At 32.6% G+C, this 20066-nt stretch overlaps 1 protein-coding gene across 3 annotated transcripts in view; it reads left to right on the plus strand.

Annotated features, from left to right (window-relative positions):
- The window catches only part of LOC119641459 (inner centromere protein A), a 147822-nt gene that overhangs the window by 101534 nt on the left and 26222 nt on the right, over window positions 1-20066 (plus strand). For all 3 annotated transcript variants that reach the window (XM_038040154.1, XM_038040157.1, XM_038040156.1), the window contains exon 6: window positions 17264-17851. In XM_038040154.1, coding sequence (XP_037896082.1) covers window positions 17264-17851 — 588 coding nt within the window. The remainder of the gene's footprint in view (window positions 1-17263; window positions 17852-20066) is intronic.

Genomic DNA, 20066 nt, shown 5'->3' on the forward strand with positions numbered 1-20066 from the left:
TGTGCATGATGCCTTAAAATAGAATATAAGTATAGCAGCATAATAAATAAGCTTTCTATATATTCATTTATAAAAAAGAGAACAAAAAAAAATTTCACGTATTGTATTAAATACGGACACAACAGTTTTGGGAGAAACCGAATAGGAAAAATTTAAAACTAAGTTTATTATTTAACATAGAGTTGCTTTTGGTGAAGAAAATCAATTTAGTTAAAGTATGCTTGAATAATAAAACAAGTAAAAAAACTGGTAAAGAAAAGTTTAGCTGTAGACTACTACAGAGTCCTATTCATTTTCCAAAAATTTATTCTCGCTCTGAGAGGCCTAACTAATAAGTCAGAATAAATTAGACACTAACATACAACAGAAAGTCTTTAAAACCGAAAAACAATATCCAAGTCTACCAATTATCTTTTTTAAACTCATACTGGTTTGGAATGAAAAGTTAATAAATAAGTAAATTTCAACAGAGTTCTTAGAAACCAGAAAAACGTTATACAGTAAAGTAGAAGCAAATACGCTATTAATGGTCGGCTAAAAATCAGAATATAGTATACAGTGGAAGGCAATATGGAATATCCAAGAGACATAGCGGGATCGGGAGTTTTCTGTTGCTTGCTCAGTATCTTTTAATCCAATAAGTCGGAATAAAGTAACCAGGTAATCTATTTAGACAGCCTAGTAAATAAGGACAGTGAAGATATGTCGCACTACGCTAACATACAGACCATGTTAACATAGATAAAATATACCGGGATAGAGCAATGATCTATCTAAGTCGATATGTCAGAATAGAGTCATTAATTGTTTTTCTCTCTTAGAGATAATCAATAAAAATTGTTTCATACGCTATAACTTCCCCAGAAAATGGCAATGACTTCGTCTTGTTTGGAGGTAATGTCCGTTTTCAGCCCATTGGTTTCATCGTTCCTTCTTCTGCTCCGCCTTAAGTATGTAGTGATCGGCTCATCTTTCATCTATGATCGCCGCCAAAGTCGACTTTGTTGCTGTGAAACCGTAGCGAACATGCTATTGAAATACCCTGAAGTTTGGCAGATTTTAGGCAAAGTTTGTTCATCTTACCACATATCTAATATCATCTTATGGACTTCCTTCGCCATGTTTGGCCTGATTCCTGTCGTTGGTCTATTGCCGCGATATTCACCTTGGGAGCTTATGCTCCCTTGTTTGACCACTGCTGTTGTCGTAAACGGAAAAGCAGGCTACCACAGAATAGAACTCAGCTTGACTCTGACATTGGCTAGAAGTATATGCCTTCGAAACGCACATCGTACACAAAAGGGTGACCGATTTTTTCTATTTGGGCAAATGCGTAGCGACTTCACGATTTCAATTTACGATTTCGAAAGATTTCTTAGACCATAGTAGCTTCACTCGTCTTCTATACTCTACATCAAGTATTTCTGAATCTATTTTTATAGGCGGATGTGAGAGCATTAGTAATAAATGAGTACATTTTGTTGCCCTCTTTTTATCCAGGGATGCATAAATTTGTTTGTCTCCTTTATGTATATTGAAAATATATACCATAATTGGGCTCTGAGCCTATTTGGCCCGGTCCACCTGTGCCGCTATAATCTGAAGAAAATCTACAACTCGAAATGCACAGCAATCCAAAGGTGAGGGAACGAAAAAAGGGTATTTTCTCTCAATGGAATCAGTTGGATGTCATTGACAAGTATAACCGTCATTGAGAAATGGTAATGCTGGAGTAGTAATTTTAAGTGCACATTTTTTAAAGAGATCGGGACATTAAATCAAATTGATTTAAGGAAGAAAGATAAATACATTTCTAAATGCCAGGTTCAATATGGATTTTTAATTTTTCTTATCCCGTTAAATTAATTTAGAAGGGATAAGACCAAGAAATTTACACAATTACTCAGCCTAACAAGAGACGTTTGAATTGCATTTTTATGAAAAAGAAAATCTATGTTATCGTGAATAGTTATGTTGCCAACGAACCTCAGGGAACTAACAATAAGATGAGACGGTTCGATAGACATTTTTAAGTATGTCAGTATTAGAGTAACTATATTATAAGTATATTATCAATAGGTACTGACTGTTTCCCACAATTTTATACCAGCGGTGCGAATAATTAGTAAGAAATTAAAGCAAACTTAAATGCAAATATATTTTTTTAAGGTAGATGAATAAGTGTAATAATCTGAAATTTTGTTTGGGCCGTCATTAGAGAAAATTATGCTGGCCAATTTACTAACAAAATATATCAAGAAAAAACAAGAAAAATTAAAACCAAAAAAAGTGCTTGAGGTGGTGATGTGCATAGAAAATTCGCTTTCAAAAATAAAGCTTTTCATTTATTTTAAATATTTTATTTTTTTTTTAGTTTGAATATAATTTCAAGGTCTGATCTGAGCTCTGATTAATTTCTTTCTTCATTTGTTCACTTCATTTTTTTTTTTATGTGCAAAAAATTTCAATTATTCGTCTTTTGTTTACACTTAACATTGGCATTGTTTTGCACGGTAAACTGCAAAGTCACGTTTTTTTTTTTTAAACAGAGTTTGAATTTTAAATGCTGTTTATTGTCTAATGTTAGCAGAAAAACACACCTACTTATATATTTACCTAGGCATGCATAGATATTTTTAAACATGTAAAGACCAAACCAAAGGAAAACCTGTTGTTTTCTTGAACGGCTTTTATCTAAATAAATATGCGTTATGGTCATAATGCTGTGAGGATATTTATAAGATAAACAAACATATATTTACACACACACACAAGCATTAATATGTTTATAAGTAGAAAATGCAGATATTGCATGTTTTTGGAAAACGTACCAACGAAAAGAAGTGAAATTGTTGTTCAATTAAATTAAACTTTAACACATGGTTGGATTAAACAAAACACATACACACTCATACTCGTACTCATACACATAAACATATTTTTTGTAAGTACGGTTAGTATTTACTTATGTTTTTTTAATGCTTGGCATGGTTAAACAAATCTAAAGCCAAATCTGTTAACATTGTTGTTGGTGATGCCGTTGTTGCTGTTGCCGTTGTTTTTGTTTTGAAAATGCTTAAAGAAAAAGTTTATTGACTTAAAAATGTATCCAAATACCGCCAGCACACCAGCACAACATCATCTTCACTGTCACTAGATAAGTATCAGTTTATTTTGCTATTAATTTTTGATGACAAGCGAACGTTAACATTTGGCCGACTAAACAGTTTTGCCAAACACCAGAAAACAATGTAACGCCGCCATGGTCTCTACAAAAGCAAATGCATGCGTATGTGTGTGACAATATTTTGTTGACTGAGTAAAGTGCATTTTATCGAAGAGCCAAAAAAACCAAAAAAAAAAAAAAAAGAAATGAAAACCGCTTACAAGATAATTTCACTGTGTCAGTGGGAAAGGTCAACAATGCCAAAAAAAAGGAAAAAACAATAATAATACATAAATAAATAAATAAATAAAGAAAATTCAAACGCATATATTCATTCATTCATACACGCACACACACACTATCGCGAAATCAAATATCAAAATTTTAATTAAAATTGTCCGCAAAAGATATAACTGCGTGTTTACTAATGTTTTACCTTATTGTTCCTATTATTGTCATTGTCGTTGTTTTTGTGGATTATGTGTGAAAAAGCTAAGAAAACTTTCTTTGTTTTCGTGTTTCGTTTTTCCCCACATTTAAATTCAATGTGAATTTAAACGGATTTAACCTTTTTTCATTATGATTTTACCGATGAATATTATATAAAAAAAAAAAAAATGAAGAAAAAAAAAACAAATAAATTTAAAATAAGTACTAAACAACACACAATTGCTTTAAAATGCGGAAAAAATATACTTTATTGAATTGAAAGAAAACTTCAGCTTATACAGGTACGTTGTTGCACTCCTCGTATCAGAAATATTCGATACTCTGTTATAGGCGATGATTCTGATAGATGATCGTGATAAGCATTTCACCATATTTTAGGTTCATTTCACTATTATTTATGTTATGAGAATGTCCTTGTCAACAGATCCCACTTAATTCGACACCGTACCTGGTAAATTGATCGATTCTCTGATATAGTTTCGACTGTTTGTAATAGTTTAAGCAGACTAATAAACACATTATTCATGCGAAATTCTAAACTAATAAGGATTTTAATTATTTTAAGTCTGCCTGAGTGGCCAAGTGGGCAAAAAGATCTCGACTAACTATTCAATGGTCGTGGGTTCAAATCTCAAGGGCGGTAGAGTTTGCAATAAAGACGATAGGCTTAGATGCTTGTGTTTTAAGATTTTAATCTTAGACTCTGTTTCTTTGCCTAAATTAATTATAATTAATGATAATATGTGTATTAAGCCCTAATTATAAGAAATATTAACCGAATACTCTGCCTACTAATCAGCTCTCAGTGTACAAGTAGGGCGAATTGATTAGCGAAGCAGAATTCGCAGCCGCAGAAATGCGGCCCAGCAGACGAAAGCATAATGTACGTGAAGCGCTATTCGTTAAAGATACGGTGTTAAGCGCGTAGTTTTCGTTTTTAGTAACATAGTCTGGTGAACACGGCTTCACCCAAGCTGGAACGTAGGAACGTCACTTTACCAAGCTAAAAATAACAATTTAATAATTTATAAAAATATAATAAATTATTAATAAGCTTCCAGGCGAATATGTATGCCTGTGTTCTTGGACAGGCTAAATTTTGTTTCCAAGCCTAAGATTTGCCGACGTCCTTTTTTAATGGTACATTTTACAATTATAAGCCCAGGTTTGCATATTCCAAAATTGTTAAATGCTACGACAAGTTACGTAACGATTTCACTTTATCAAGTTGCGGAGGGCAATAATATTTACTTGCACAGTTCTGATTGAACATTTTTAAACCTATTCAATAACATCCAATGATCACATTTAATTTCACTGAAGCGAAAGCAGTACATAGGACAATTCGCAACGAAAAAGGCGAGAAATGTTCATGAGTTAGCTCAAATTTTTTCTTGACACTATATGCTTGCTGAAATAACACAAATAGCTTCTTTCTTAGTTATGTGAGAAATGGTTGAAAAAGTAATCCGATGCGAACCATCTCTAAAAGCGTTGATGTTTGGACAAAAACACGTCAGTGAATCAAATTTCGCCCAAATATCTCAAAAATTACGGCCTGCAGGCTGAACACAAGGAAACAAGACTGACGCATGGACAGACAAACAGCTGAATCTGATTCAGTATCACTCTCTGAATCGATCGGTATAGTAAAAAGTGGGTCTATCTTAAGTTCTTCTGGATGTTGCATACATCGGCACAAACTGATTATACCCTTGCAGCACGAGCTATAAGCTATAATTATTATAAGCTTTTTTCCAATCTAGGTATGAAAATATGTTTTAATTTATTATTAGATATGTTTTAATTTATTATTGTTCGCACACGCTACCGCTACTTGTTTTTGGGAAACTTTGTACAAAGGAGGAAGAAAAATCTGCTGCTCAGTTTAAGGCGAACCTTGAATACCCTGTACTTATTGTAATTCAAACATATATTATAAACTGCTAACTGCTAACTGTTGGATGAGATCAGATTGGATCGATGCCCGTATGACTAAAATAAAATTAAAATAAATTCTAAAATTCTAGTAAATAGAGCATTTTTTCTGGTTTTACTTTGATTTTGAGTCATCGCGAAAGTTGTTAGAAATGGATTATTCCCACTTATAAGCTTTATTTTGAATTAATGAATAAACCATGCATGTCAAATTTTCATTTTTTAGCTTAATTTTTCATGTTTCAGTTATTAACCATTATTTAGGGGTTGTAGGCAAATGATTTAAAATTTAAGTATGCGCACTATATGAGATCTATTATATGTACATCCAACTCTTTTTTTACATGGTAGCTAAGTTCCGTAGAAATGCGTGCAAAAAAAAAATAGTGTTAAAAAACATGTATAGTAAATTTGCGAATATGTTTCATAACTTTGAAAAACATTGTGAGATAAAAAAAAACCTAAATATTTCCCCAAAGAATAGTGCAAGAATCCTATAATGAAACCCATATTACATATTCATAAAAAGTTTTTTTTACAAAAACAAGTTTAAGTTAGCGAAAAGTAAAGTGAAAATTCAGTCCGTAAGTATATACAATATATACTGGTATAAAATTCGCTTTTCTAAGCTACGGTCCGTATCACTGGATCGTGGATATTATGTTTAAGAGGAATGCACTTCAAAATTCTTTCATTTACAATTATATTCCTGAAATGTAGGATTATTCACAATTTATTTTTGGCAATACTTTCGACTGCTCAACTCAAATATTCTTTTCTGCTGACCCTCCCTTCCACAAATATTCTGTTTATATACATTTTTACAAGCATAGTACTATACCCAAATTCATGGGTTCATTTTTAATCCCTGTCTGCTTTTCCGCTAATCGTTTTCGTCGGCCAGCAGCTACATGACGCGCAGCGAATGCGCATTTGGTTTTTCCCTCTTTAGGGAATTTATTGTCCGGGAAAATTACTTAGCTGGAATGAACTGGATTTGGGATTTCTGTAACAATACAAAATGAAATTAGGAATAAAAATCGATTTGCCAACGATTAATTGCTACTTGATAACAAGCGCGTATGGTTATCAGTAAACTGAATTAAAAATGCTTTCGTCACTAGGAGGGTATGTCATATATGTCCAGCACAACTGTCGAATTTGATTCAAATGAAGAATGTTCTCCGTTATTAACGGCTTCTATCAGTTTTATTGTTATTATAAAATCTGTTGGTAGCATTGTTTTTTTTTTGTTTGCCTGTTTTCGGTGAATCGTGTTATTTCAAAATTGTGTAAAAAAAGAGTTGAGTGTATTGCTTGATGCGAGTAATGCATGAATTATATTAATATTTTCTCATCGAATTGCTGATATAAAAATGCTCTTTCAAAATTATTATTTATGATAAATTTTGTGTACTAAGAAGAAGGCAAAATAAATAAAAACATTTTATTTATGTAAACTAAGAGTTCCGAACGTACTGTTATTGTTGCTATTGTTTATCATGTCAACCATATATCAAGAGGTCAGCCAACCATAAAACTATTTGCATTCACACACACGCAAACACAGCCAAATAAACACTCGTAGGTTAAAATAAAATCAAAATTTTATATTTCCATTTTTCTTGTTTAATGTTAGTAGTTAACAGACAGAAGCCAAGAAAGACGGAGCTTACACTTATTGTAGTCGTGCCGAATTTCTAGCACTCACTCGCACTATTACGTATACTTTCATGTGCAATGAAGATATCTATTTATATTATATTAATATGTATATTAGTGTAAAAATTTAGGGCACGTTTTAGGGCAGATTGGTTGCACATCAATTTTCTCACTTCAATCCAACAGAACACTCTTCCTAGTTAGATCTTTGGTACGGAATTAATAACAGTAAATATTTCGATTACTAATGAAATAAGGAAGTTGATCCAAAAATTTTGCAATCACTCACAGAGGTTAGCTTTAAAATTCCTTTCCGGGTAAGGCGTCCGCATAATCTTTTCTCACTTCGATAATAATAAACAAATAGCCGCATAATCGGGAAAAAGATGTATAAATTTGCATATATTTCCTTCTATAGATTTAATAGAAATTCTGACGGACCGGCAGCTATTGGTTTCCTCTTTTGCCCGTTTTGAAACATACCCCTATATATATAACTCGCTTAATTCGGACATATCCTGTCGCGCAAAATACCAGCGTTGATGTGTGATTTCGATAGATAAAATTTAAAAATTGACTTTATCCGATGGCGACTATTAAGCATAAGAATATGATTTCGCCTGTATGAGTTGCCACATTAAGGTGCATACAGCACAGTTTCATAGACCGCTTCTAATTCATATTTTGCATAAAAAACAAGAAAGACTATTGTTAGACAATACATTGAACAAAGTAAGTCCTAACATTTTTTTTATAATACTCAAATATTCAAAATACTTATTTGCGGGTTTAATGTTCAGCGAAAACCCGAAAGTTGTCTTAAACGGTTTAAAGTTAGCATAAGAGATTAAACTTGTGAAGATGACCACAATTCGCCCGTCGTGTGATAATTAAAAAATGTTTTGACGGAAATAACCGATCTGAAATCGATATCAAGCTGGAACTTGTAGATGAGACAGCAGGAACCAGGAACTCTCGGTTCAAATAGAAACTCGCTAAAAATTAAGTTTGAAAATTAATTTAATTTACCTGCAACTACTACTATTGCGAATGCGAAAATCAGAAACTAAAATACAATCAAGAAAAGTAAGAGTTCAGGGCATTGTTGGCTAAAAGTATTCAATTAAAAGATGGATACATATCATCGTTTTCTTAAAGTTATTCGCGCAGACGTTTTCCATCACCTTATTGTGAAGACAATTACAGACTATTTGATTGTTGTACAAAAAAAAAAAAAAGGAGCGAGAATAGAGGGGATGCTTATTTAATGGAAGAGGACCTAACGTAACATATTGCCAAAGTAAAGTGCTTAGTCTAAAATAATATAACATTCCAGAGTGCTACTAACAAAAAATTGTTATTTGTGTGTAAAGTGGAAATCTTCCCACCAGCAAGTTAGTCCATGAGCTGCCACTTACTAAAGCGATGGTTGAGATTTAAAGCCAAAATTGTCCTTTTCGATAAGATTTCGGTCGCTCTATTGTAATATTAAGGGGCAGACAGAATGACAGATATTCGTAAACCGTCTCTATTAATTGTGCTGATCAATAGGGTACAGAGTTTGTAAAATACGTTATGTTTGCATCTAACGATACCACTGGAGAGAATAGAAGAGAGGGACGGTAAGCTTTTGGAGATTCTCAAATCCTTTATATCCTTTTTGAAAATCTTTTTTTTATGCTGTACCTACTGCTTTTGAATCGTTAAAAACCCGCATATGAGATTTTGTGGCTTTGGAAGACTTTTTACATTGTATAGCTTAGGGACCATTTTCGCATGGTGTCTTGCTTATTCGTCTTTTTCATACTCTTTCATACACTTGCTACGGTGCATGCATGCATTCATGCTAAGTCCAAAGGCTCTGATGCGTCTTGCAGATGAGTAACGTTTGGCAATATTGCGTGGGCAACTCATGTTACTACAAAAATGGCTGTCATCGATTGCAACACATCATAAGCATAAAAGGTATATGAAAAAACAACCTTAAAGTCCAAGCTAAAACTGAATAATAAACTAGACAAAGTATTTTTTTGTTTGCTTTTGGTCTCGTAATGCATACGAAACATCAAATTTTTAAAAGATGACTGATGCAAAGCGTTTAATGTGTGCAATATTTTCAAGCAGGAAATATTGCAGAAAAACGTTTTAAATGCACTTAAAAGTTGTGTGAGTGATTGAAAGAGGCCGTGCGGCTTTTCTTTGTTTTTAATTTTTAAAAATTTGTAAATATTATTTTAATCAATCGCCTAAGGTTGAAGTCACTGCACACACCTTGCCTTGCTAAGGAAGTTGATAAAATTTAAGACAGATTAAGAAATTATTAAGCAGAAATACATCAAATTTTAATTATGTTTTCAATTTGTACCGCCTGTTATTTGATGACACCATAAAAGCTGAAGATTCACTCGTTGGTGTTTCCTAATAAACAACTATTTATTTTTCGTAATAATGAATGAACAAGTTTTGACTTTTTTTTGAAATTTTTCTGTTTTGCTTTTTCTTTCGAAAAACTTGTTTAGCGTTAACACCATTTATAAAATGCGTGTTTGTATTTATATATGTGCGTTCATGTATATACATATTTACTTTGTTGATGCAATATTCATAATTTCCTATAAAATTTTACTTAATTTTTTTTTTTTTTTTTTTTTAAATCTTTTTATTTAACAATTATTTCAAATGACAGCTGAAGGGTGTTAAAGCGTAACGCCACACAAGCTACCGCTGACTCTCTTAACGATAGCTCTGCTTTAAGTAAGTAGTCATTTATTTAGAATGCGTATGTTTATAGGTCGGTAAGTGCAATGATTTGAGCTCATTTGTCTGTTTCCATTAAAACATTAGCAATATGTCGACCTTAACATATATTTATACCTATCCCAATTCAGAGGTATATTATCTTTGTCGTGCCGTCCGTAATCTCGTGAAATAAAAAGAATTCATATAATCATTTTGGGATTATAGTTGAACATACATTGTACATACATTTTTCTATGCCTACATTCGTTTGACGTTTTGGCCACTTGGCCTAATTGCTTGTTTGTAGTTTAATCTTCTTAATTCGATAAATTAGTCCGTCCACCTGGTTGACTTGAGTATTCTTAGCTTCATGTCAGCTTATCAACGCCTCTGTTGAGACGCATTTTTGGCTGTCTTCACGTATCTGTTTTTTTGTTTTTCATTTTCCTATCCGAATTATCATTCGATTATATGCGAATTTTTTCATTTATCTAGTGTTCATTTCTCCGATTCTCCGTCTATCTGGATGTGCGTCCATCTACACATTGTTTGATCCGTATCTCTGTTCATCTGTTTGCAATCTTTTTTTCTGCTCACTTCTCAATTTGTCGGTTTCCCTATCTAGCCCATTGGTCCATATTTACTCGTCTTCTTGTCTATTTTTCCATTCGTCCCTATATATACTTGTCGATTGTCGAGGATGTTTATTCTTTTGCTCTTTCTCTTATTGGATCAAGTGTCCTTTGGCCGTTCCGCCTTTCGGTTTACCTTTCCAACCTTTCAATTTTTGGCGATTTGGTTCTGTTAATTTGACCGTTTTTGTTCGTCCGCCTTTATGTTTCGCCATCCTTCTGCTTTGCTTCTATGCCTTTGTCGTTTTCTGTGCTTGCATTGTCCCCTTTTACTTATTCCTTCAGCTTGTCATTCTGTTCGTTTGTTTATAATATCTTTCTTTTATTTGACCTTCTTCTTGTCTGTTCATAAATCTGTCCATTTATTTTTTGTAGATAAACGATCAATTGTTCCCTTGTGGTCATTCGTCTATCTGTTTTATTTTCTATCTGTCTACTCATCCATTAATCCGTACGTCTTTACGTTCATCGGTATGTCCGCACGTCTGTACGCGTATACGTCCACGATTTCCTCGTTTTCTTGTATTCCTCTATTTCTCAAGTCGCATGTCGCCAATTTTGAGGGCTTTACGGTATACCATTCTATATAAAATTGTAAAAATTATTCTGAAATAGTTATGGTACGTCCTCAAGCCCAGAATTTCTAAACAAACTTCAAGAAGAGTAAAACAGTACAGTAGACGTCCTTATAACACTTTTATGTAGCAGAGATGGAAAATATGAATTGATAAATTTTTATGCATTTCTCTCCTTCTTTTTCTCACTTATGGGAAATGCAAAAATTGTTAATCGACGGCCATAAATCTTGTTGTCATGTATCGACTTAAGTCTGATTATTAAAGAAGATTTTTCGAAATACAACAAGCAAGTTATGAATTTGTATTATCTAAATGATTCGTATGATGCGAATTCGTCACGTAATCGGCTAGTCTGCCAGTCCAAAGTGATCTTAATCGTATAAATTGTTGAGTATCCAAACTTTGTTCCGATTAGAATGCTGTTCTGCTACTGTTCACTCTATACTTGCCAACGAAAGAAAATCATCTTTAACTAAAAAGGCTTTAATTTTAATTTATTTAAAAAAAAGGAAAAACGGTTTTCCTAATATTTAACACAATATATAATATTAACAACAATATAATCAGAAATAGTTAACTTTCTTTACATAGCAGCATACGAAAATTGCTGAAAAGGTCTATGAAGTATTTATTTTATTTTTTATTTTGTTTTGTATTTAATTAGATAAAACTTTTGCAAGCTATTAATTAAAAATAATTTTTTTACCTTATCTAATTCAAGTAAGCGAGGGATATAAACAATCTCTTGTGAATAGCGTGCGTTATGTTTCTAATGTGCCACACGTAGCCAATCGGACTTTTCATACATGCATAATTAAGGCGTTGCTTACGCCTGCGGAACGCTTATGACAAGGTGAAGATTTTAGTGCGTGAGGAGCACTATTAAGACATAATAATAAAATTTATTACAGATTCTAATGAAAGTTATGTTAACTTAAGTTAAAATAAGTTGTTTCAATTATATGCTTAAACTGATATTAGAAAATTTTTAGAGCATTAAAATAGTTTTTTCTTTCATGACTTAAGTTTAAAAAATTTTAATTTTTTTATTTTTAATTTAATTGAATTTAGTTCAACTACCGGTATTTTTCTTGATTCTTGCTCTAACTGATCCAATATCAATTTTGAACTGTTCTTCATTTCGTTTTTTTATTTTTTTTATTTTCAAATTTTAGTAAACTAAACCACTCTCACATAATATTACTCTAGATAGAGTTGTTAAAATATACTCAATTCCAACAAAACATTCAAGTAAAAAAACAAGACAGACAGTTATTTAGTTAATTTATAGCGAAGAGAAATGCATATATACATGTGCCTGTGTATATGGTTGTGTGTTCATATATAATAGAACTCAATTCAAATAAACTTGAAGAGTTAATAACGAAAAGTCACGTGATGGCCATTGTAAGCGGTAGCAAGTAATAATGTTTCATTAACGCGAAATAGAAAAGTATTCAGTTTTGGTCGAAATTTTTGACATCTACCGTTAATGCATTTAATATCCTCACAAATTACATATATTATCGTATATTATATAACATAAGAAAATAAAATATCGAAGAACATGTTAATGGATAGGTATTGAAAAAGTCTTCAAGTAATCGTCACTAGCAGGATGAGATTACACAGCTGTCTGAATTTGTATCAATTAACTTATGGTTCGAAAAATATGCTAACTTTGATAATCCAGTACCTGTGCCCACATTCTCCTTTGAACATTCCAAATTTGGACAGCATAAGCCGCCAAAATTTTTTTATATAACAGTAGAGCAGAAGAGAAAAACGGGAGCACGCATTGGTGGAAGCATATGACATTGGCCGCCAAGTAATGCATAAAAGTATACGCTATACTTCGTACATTTTCGATATAACATACCGAATGTAACATATGTGCATTCCTTTCTTGTTACATTACATTACATGCAAAATTCGTTTATAACAAATCAGGCAAAAGCGTAATAATCCAAGATCATGCGTCAAGGCAATAACTATTAGTGGGAATGATTGTCGTTAAAATGTAAGTCGAATGATTCTTTAAGCGCAATAAGCTAAATGTCGTCTTACGGGAAAGCTAATCAGTCATATTCTGTCAAAAGCGTAATGGGCACCACTTTTCGATATTGTTACTGGAAAAACAAAGAAAAGAGTTTTTTATTTAATTTACTTTCGACCGTTAACTGGGCTGTTAATCTTATCTATATGAACGGTAGTTAGTAGTGTTTGCATAATTAAAGCAACACGATGATCTGCTTCTAATTTTCGTGGCTCAACATAATTTTTCGATTTTTATACCCTACTAATAGTGAGGACTTCAGATAGACCCACCTTTTTTATACCGATCGATTCAGAGTAAATATTGCAATAGTTGTTAGCTTGTCTTTCCACATGTCCGTCGAAATTTTAAAGTTATTTTGATGAAATTTGATTCACCAACGTGTTTTGGCCCATGAACAAACGCTATTAAAAGTGATTCGAATCGGACAACTTCTTCGAGGACTACTGGCTCTATATTGAGGCCTCATTTTGAAAAGTTGTTACTTGAAAAACAGTATTAAACGAAGTGATGTAGGGTATTTAATGATAGGCTGTGTACAAAAACAGTTTCCCTCTGAATAATAGTGAGAATATGCCCCAAGTTCTTAGCATTCGAAGCGATTTCTTCGATGAAATTGTGCCAAATGATAAAAAAGATCTCTGGTAATAATAGTTCATTAGTTGTACAAGACTTTCCAGGTGTTTGCGAAGTAGTGCAAGGCTTGAATGTACTTGGCATTAACAAAGCGATAGCTTGAAAAACTCATTATCGAAAGTTTAGGAGGCAATTCAAGAATGTTGACATATGTAATGAATGAGGAACTCGTTCTCATCGCTCTTATAACGAAGATTATGGACAATTTCCCTATATAAGTTATATATTTGTTCCGTGAAACTTCGAAGCCGCAATTCTCGCATTAAAAAATAGAAAATAAGAACGTTAGGTCTATTAGAAATATTTTGATGTGTGAGTTAAGAATGATTTCATATATATTAAAGTTAAGCCAGTTTTGAAACCCATATAAAATTTGAGAATGGCTGAAGAAACTCCTTTTGTTTTTTGACAACGTTTACATACATTTTTGATATTATATTAACAAACGATTTCTATCATTGTTGTCGTTCATAAAAGGCATCCTAAATATCTTTCATTCCAATTAGAACAAAATTAGTATTGCCGCTCATGGAGACAAGATTAAAAATGTTCAGGTACCCAATCATATAAGCCTTTTGGAAAATGGTTGAGCAGTCATTACAGTCAAATTCATGCCTTCGGCACGTTTAGTTACGGACGGCGCAATAGAGAAGATCGACCTTCAAACGTATGTTACAAACAGGAGAAATCATAATAAAAGAGAATATTTACAAGAAATAATCGACTGTGCTCTCGTCGAGAAAACCAAGATCAAAACATTTGCAAAAAGTCGCATATTGTTGCAACACACCAATGGGTTTTTAATGCTGCTCTTCCAATTTACCGTGTTGGACAAAATCTTGTGTTTGGACATATACTATGTGAAATCAGAACTTTCCCAATATTCGAAGATCCGATTCGAAATCGACTGGAGAACATAACATCGACAAAATCTTAACTTTACCAACTCAAGTGGACTGACAATCTATAATAGTGTATTAGGAAAAAAAAAAACCGATTGCCTTAGCTGGTACCGTTCATCCCACTTGTAGCCTCTGAATTAATTACGTTGGCCTAAATATATTATCATAATAATATAGTAATTTCTAAATAAGTTATATAACACATATACACACATAACATTTAGGTTATGTATTTAGGAACGAATATAAAGCAACAGGAAAACTTTCTGCAATTCGCCGGCCTTAAATCAATGAGTGATTAAAAAAGGGAGAATATATGTTTAATGGCATTGACGAAGTTTGGTGCCTAAAATAGCATATTATATAAATATTATATGAACAGACGGAAATTCACATAGCTGGCATACTTTAAACGATTGCGATGCATGTTGCTGGACTTTGTGAACATTTTGTGAATATATTTTTAACCTTAAAAAAGTTCTTAAGGAGGCCAAATTTCTAATGAGAACGTTAGTAAATCGACCCTGAAACGTGCTATGCTGTGCTCTTATCCAAACAGTTTATAAATAAACAAAAAAATATACATTCGCTAGTTAATAAAAGAAAAAGTTCGTTCGACTCTACTTCTATGCTGTGCATACTTTTTATACCCTCTGGCTCAACTCAATACATTATCGTTAAGAATATTCATTAATTTGTTAAATAGTAAAACTAGAGAGACGTTAAGACGATTTTTGAAAGTAGTTTTTTTAGTTTTTTTAAAATATTTTTTTTTAATATTTACAACTTTTCTAGAATACCTTGGCATTATTATGAGTAAAATTCATTTAGAATTGATTGGTGATAGACAAGTAATCGCAAACATATGATGGTTTCGTTTATACGAGTAATAGAAACACCCACCCACCAACCTGTGCTTTTGCTTAACTGTTTTTTTGACTTGTTTTACCCAAAAAAGGAATCCCAAATAAATATCAAAATCTAACTTTCAAGGTTGGTTGGATTTCATTTCGATTTTCTAATTTGAAATCATTTCATCACTTAAGGCAAAATGACACAACCATCCACGTTTTACAGATTATATGCGACATGAACCACGCTATTAAAAACAATATTTATCTAAAGAGGTTATTATAAAGACTGATGCGTACACAGTGACCTTTGATAATCACAATTGGATTACTCATGAAACTGATTATTAAACAATAACTGTAGCACATTTAGGCCGCTCGTTGTGAATTTTATCTGCTTACTTAAAGAAATAATAATCAAAAAAACGAATACCTAAGGCCGTATGATAATATATTTTAACCCACATCCAAAAATATTATCTGTCAAAAAATTATCAGGAATCATAAAAATGAATGTGACAATATATTAAAGAATGAATTCAAATCGAAAGCAAGCCAACGTCAAGATTTACATAAAAGCCTTAGCTAAAGCATAAAAGGGCTTATACTCTTCCTAAGACAATTCCTAACAACCTAAAAAAAGAGGGTCTTGATATTTTTTTTTTGCGATAAATGGAAGGGTAATCGAATAATACTATATGAGGAGATACCTAGGCAAAAAAAATTATTTCTAGAAACCAGCGCCAATTCCGCATGGCTTTGTCATTTTATAGAACTGACCGGACGCACTATAACTGAAGAAATTTGAACGAAAAAACAAAAACCAAGAAAAACACGTTTAATCTACATTCCTATATGTGAGAAATATTGATTTTTGTGTGATTGTTAGTGTTTCACTAAAAATGCAAAAATAGAGAACCCGCACGGGTAGCTAAGCAGGTTAGAATCGCGACTACCAAGTCGGTGGCCGCGCGTTGAAATCTTAAGGCGGTCGAATTTTCTTTGATCGTAACTAATAGCAAATGCTCAATCGGAAGAGGAACAAATAATGCTTACTTATTGGGCGCACGTCCACTAGGCTTCGATCATTCTCCTGTCCCTTCCTCTTTCAAAAGTTTTTTTGGACAATCATCGTGTTACACATATAGAGTACGTACTCATTTTATGGATATTAAAAAAAAAAATTCTTTTAAAGATGCTGCAAAAAATTCGAAAGGAAAAAATGACCTATGTCGCGTCCCTCTTTCAACAATTGACCAAACATACTTTGCCTTGTTATGTCATTTAAAGAAAAATTGATTTTTTAAAAAACTTACTGTGGTCTTATTCCTTAAAAAAGATTTTTGAGCAATCGGCAATCCCCGCCGGTTTTTGTCATGTTTAGTAAAAAGTTTAATATTTTTAAGCAAATGACCTTCAAGGAAATTTATGATTATAAGAATTTGAAAGTCTAGTACAAGAAAGTAGCTTATGGATCATGTCATAAGAATTTTCTTACATGCTCACCACAAATTGCAATTGTTTCAAAAGATGTAATAGAATTAATATACTCTTCAGCTGCAAATGTATATATATTTGCTTAAATTGGGTATAAATAAATTAATATATTTTTCCATTTATTCATTTTTAAAAAAAATTTTTTTTTTCTTGCAGATATCCAAACTCAAAAATATTGAGCTAATCAATAATACCAAAAATCAACAACAGACAGTAACAATAACGACGAACAACAATGCAATGCAAAATGTCACGACGCTAATTACTCCCAATCCCAGCAATCATAATCTAACAACAATAACGAGACCACCAACGGCAACAACAGCAGCAACAGCAGCAATAACAACAACAACAATAAATCCTTTGCAACAACATTTGAAGGCATTAGAAATACCAGAAGATCATAATGGTGATGAAGAGTCTGACAAATGCAATAATAATCATTATAGAAATTTATTAACAACAAATGATGCGGGAACAACAACAACAACGACAACAACATCAACGGCAAATATAACAGCTATGACATCGAGCTACGATCAGGAAGCATATGAAGAGCAAAATCTTAGACAAGAGTTAAGGCAACACTTGCTACAAAATAATCCAAATCAATCTAATGATAAAAATCATCATCAGCAACATAATCATAGTTCAGATTCGGATTCGGCTTTATCGTCAGCACCGCCATCCATAAGTCCTCAGCCGCCAGCAAATGGTGTGGAACCAACAGATATATGGCAAACGGTAAGATTGCTTTTGCGTGTTTAATGAAAAAGTTTTAAGCAAAAAACTTAAAAGCCAAACTTGAAATGCAGAAAAGTAAAGCAATTTCATTTAATTGCAACACTAGTTGCTTCTGTTTGCAGTTAAATGATAATTAAGAGCAATTTTTTCTTTTTTTAGATTTTCTAACCAAATATTATCTTTCGTTTTAAACTCTTTTGTGTATTATGTTTTAATTAAAATTAATGTATTAATTCTCCCTGCTTAGATTTCAGATGAATTGATGAAACGATTCCTACAAAATAGTCAAGAAAATTAATCTGAAGGCATGCAAGTCCCGTTGTCGTGATAGATTCTTTAAGGTGAATGCTTGCAGGAGAACCGCTAAGCGATCTCCTAATCTTGTTATTCAAGACCTAGTCTGAAAAGTTATTCCGCCTAGAATACATATTCTTGACCTTATTTTCTATATATCAATGTCTGTTTTTATATAGATGCCTTTTCATCTGTTCATCTGCTCCGCCATTATTTGCTCCTCTCATTTTTTAATTTATTTTTTCGATGAGCAATTTGAGCGACTGTACATCACTACGCCTATTTGTTCCCCCAAGTGTTCGTTCCGCTTCTTGGTATGTGCATACCTCTGTCCCTCCCTCATATTTGCTTTGATACGATGTATATGTCCAGGAAATAAGTCGCGGAAGGTTTATGTTTGTAGGCCTAATTTGTGCGCCTGCATTCGTTTGGCTGCCTGCTTATCTCTTCGTAGATCTTTTCGTCTCTCCGTTCACCGCCATCTCAAACCATTGAAATCAAAAGTGGTTCGTACTTCTCTCTCTCCGTCCCTTCGTCTTTCTGTCTGTTATGCTGTAAGCTCCTTAAAAAAGGACAACAGCAAAAATGTTATATTTTATTATGGAAGGTACTTAGTAATTACATCAGTACCAAAACTCCGCTGAGAGCCGCATTTCTTTGGAACTTTACTGTGTCGATAGTTGCAAATATCCAAGGATTTAGTACAAGCACGAAACACAAACCGTAATTATAATTAAATTAACAAGTTTTCAAATGTTAGGAAACAAATAAGCTAAATAAACACCCAAGAGTAGACAGAAGGGCCATTCAGCTTTTCTTGCCAAGGCACTTTCCGGAATGACTGCATCCAAAAATTCGTGGGAAAAATCTTGTTTCAATGCTTTAAAGCAAAAATAATTAAATATCGTTCATACGTTACAAACCCTTTCCATAAATCGAAAAAGTTGCAGACGCTGTAGATGACAATTTTTAAAAGTTTTCATAAAATTTTTTAGATAACAAAACATAAAAATCGCTCTGCGAACTTTTCAAACTTTCGATGCAATTGTTAAAAAAAAAAAGCCGAACTTTGTTCTTTAAAATTTACGCATACACAAACTTCGGAGACCATCTTATATAGACTACGGACGCAATTGTCTGGGTCACAGAAATGCCAAAGCAGTTTTCGTTTTAATATGATAAAAAAAAAAACTTGAAAATGTGAATCACACAAAAAAGAAGAAATTTCACGCGGCTTAAGCCGAAGTTTTTAATACCCAACATTTGCCCATTTGCAGTGTACAGTGTACAGCGTATTTCTTTGAATAACATTGTGGAAGAAAATGAAATTTTCTTATTCAACATATATAAAACGAGCCAAATTTAAAATAGAATGCCACGCTTACCATATCCTCGTAGAGGTGATATATAAGAAAAGAAAAGACAAATATGTATTATGGAAACAAGGCCAAAGGACATTTTCGTAATTGGTTCCATCTTAAACAAAAAGTGGGGATTTAAATCAAGTTCGATGCGTTACTCAGAGATTTGCAATTGTTTTGTGATTTGAGCAGATAGAGAAACGTGACAGCGGCGTATGCTTTACTTCTTTTATTTTTTTAGATTGAAAATACATAGTGAAGTTGGTATATGGCAGTTACATTGTCTACTTGCAGGCATTAAAAATATTTGAAAACATCACATACTTTTCGCCGCGAAAATAAAAAAATTCTCGTTTAGCGAGAATATTAATTATCTCTTATGAATTATCAAACATTTTGTGCACTAAGATATGAATTAATTAATTGATTAGCAACATTTTCAATTAAAGTTTTCTTTATGTGGTCCCGATGAACTATTATATAGTAACAAATTTGAGATCTTTATAGTGATATTAGCCGTTAAAACGGACTATGTTTATTTTGATATTTAGTTATTAATG

The sequence above is a fragment of the Glossina fuscipes genome, unplaced genomic scaffold, assembly GCF_014805625.2.
Source record: "Glossina fuscipes isolate IAEA_lab_2018 unplaced genomic scaffold, Yale_Gfus_2 150, whole genome shotgun sequence".
Classification (NCBI taxonomy): Eukaryota; Metazoa; Arthropoda; class Insecta; order Diptera; family Glossinidae; genus Glossina; species Glossina fuscipes.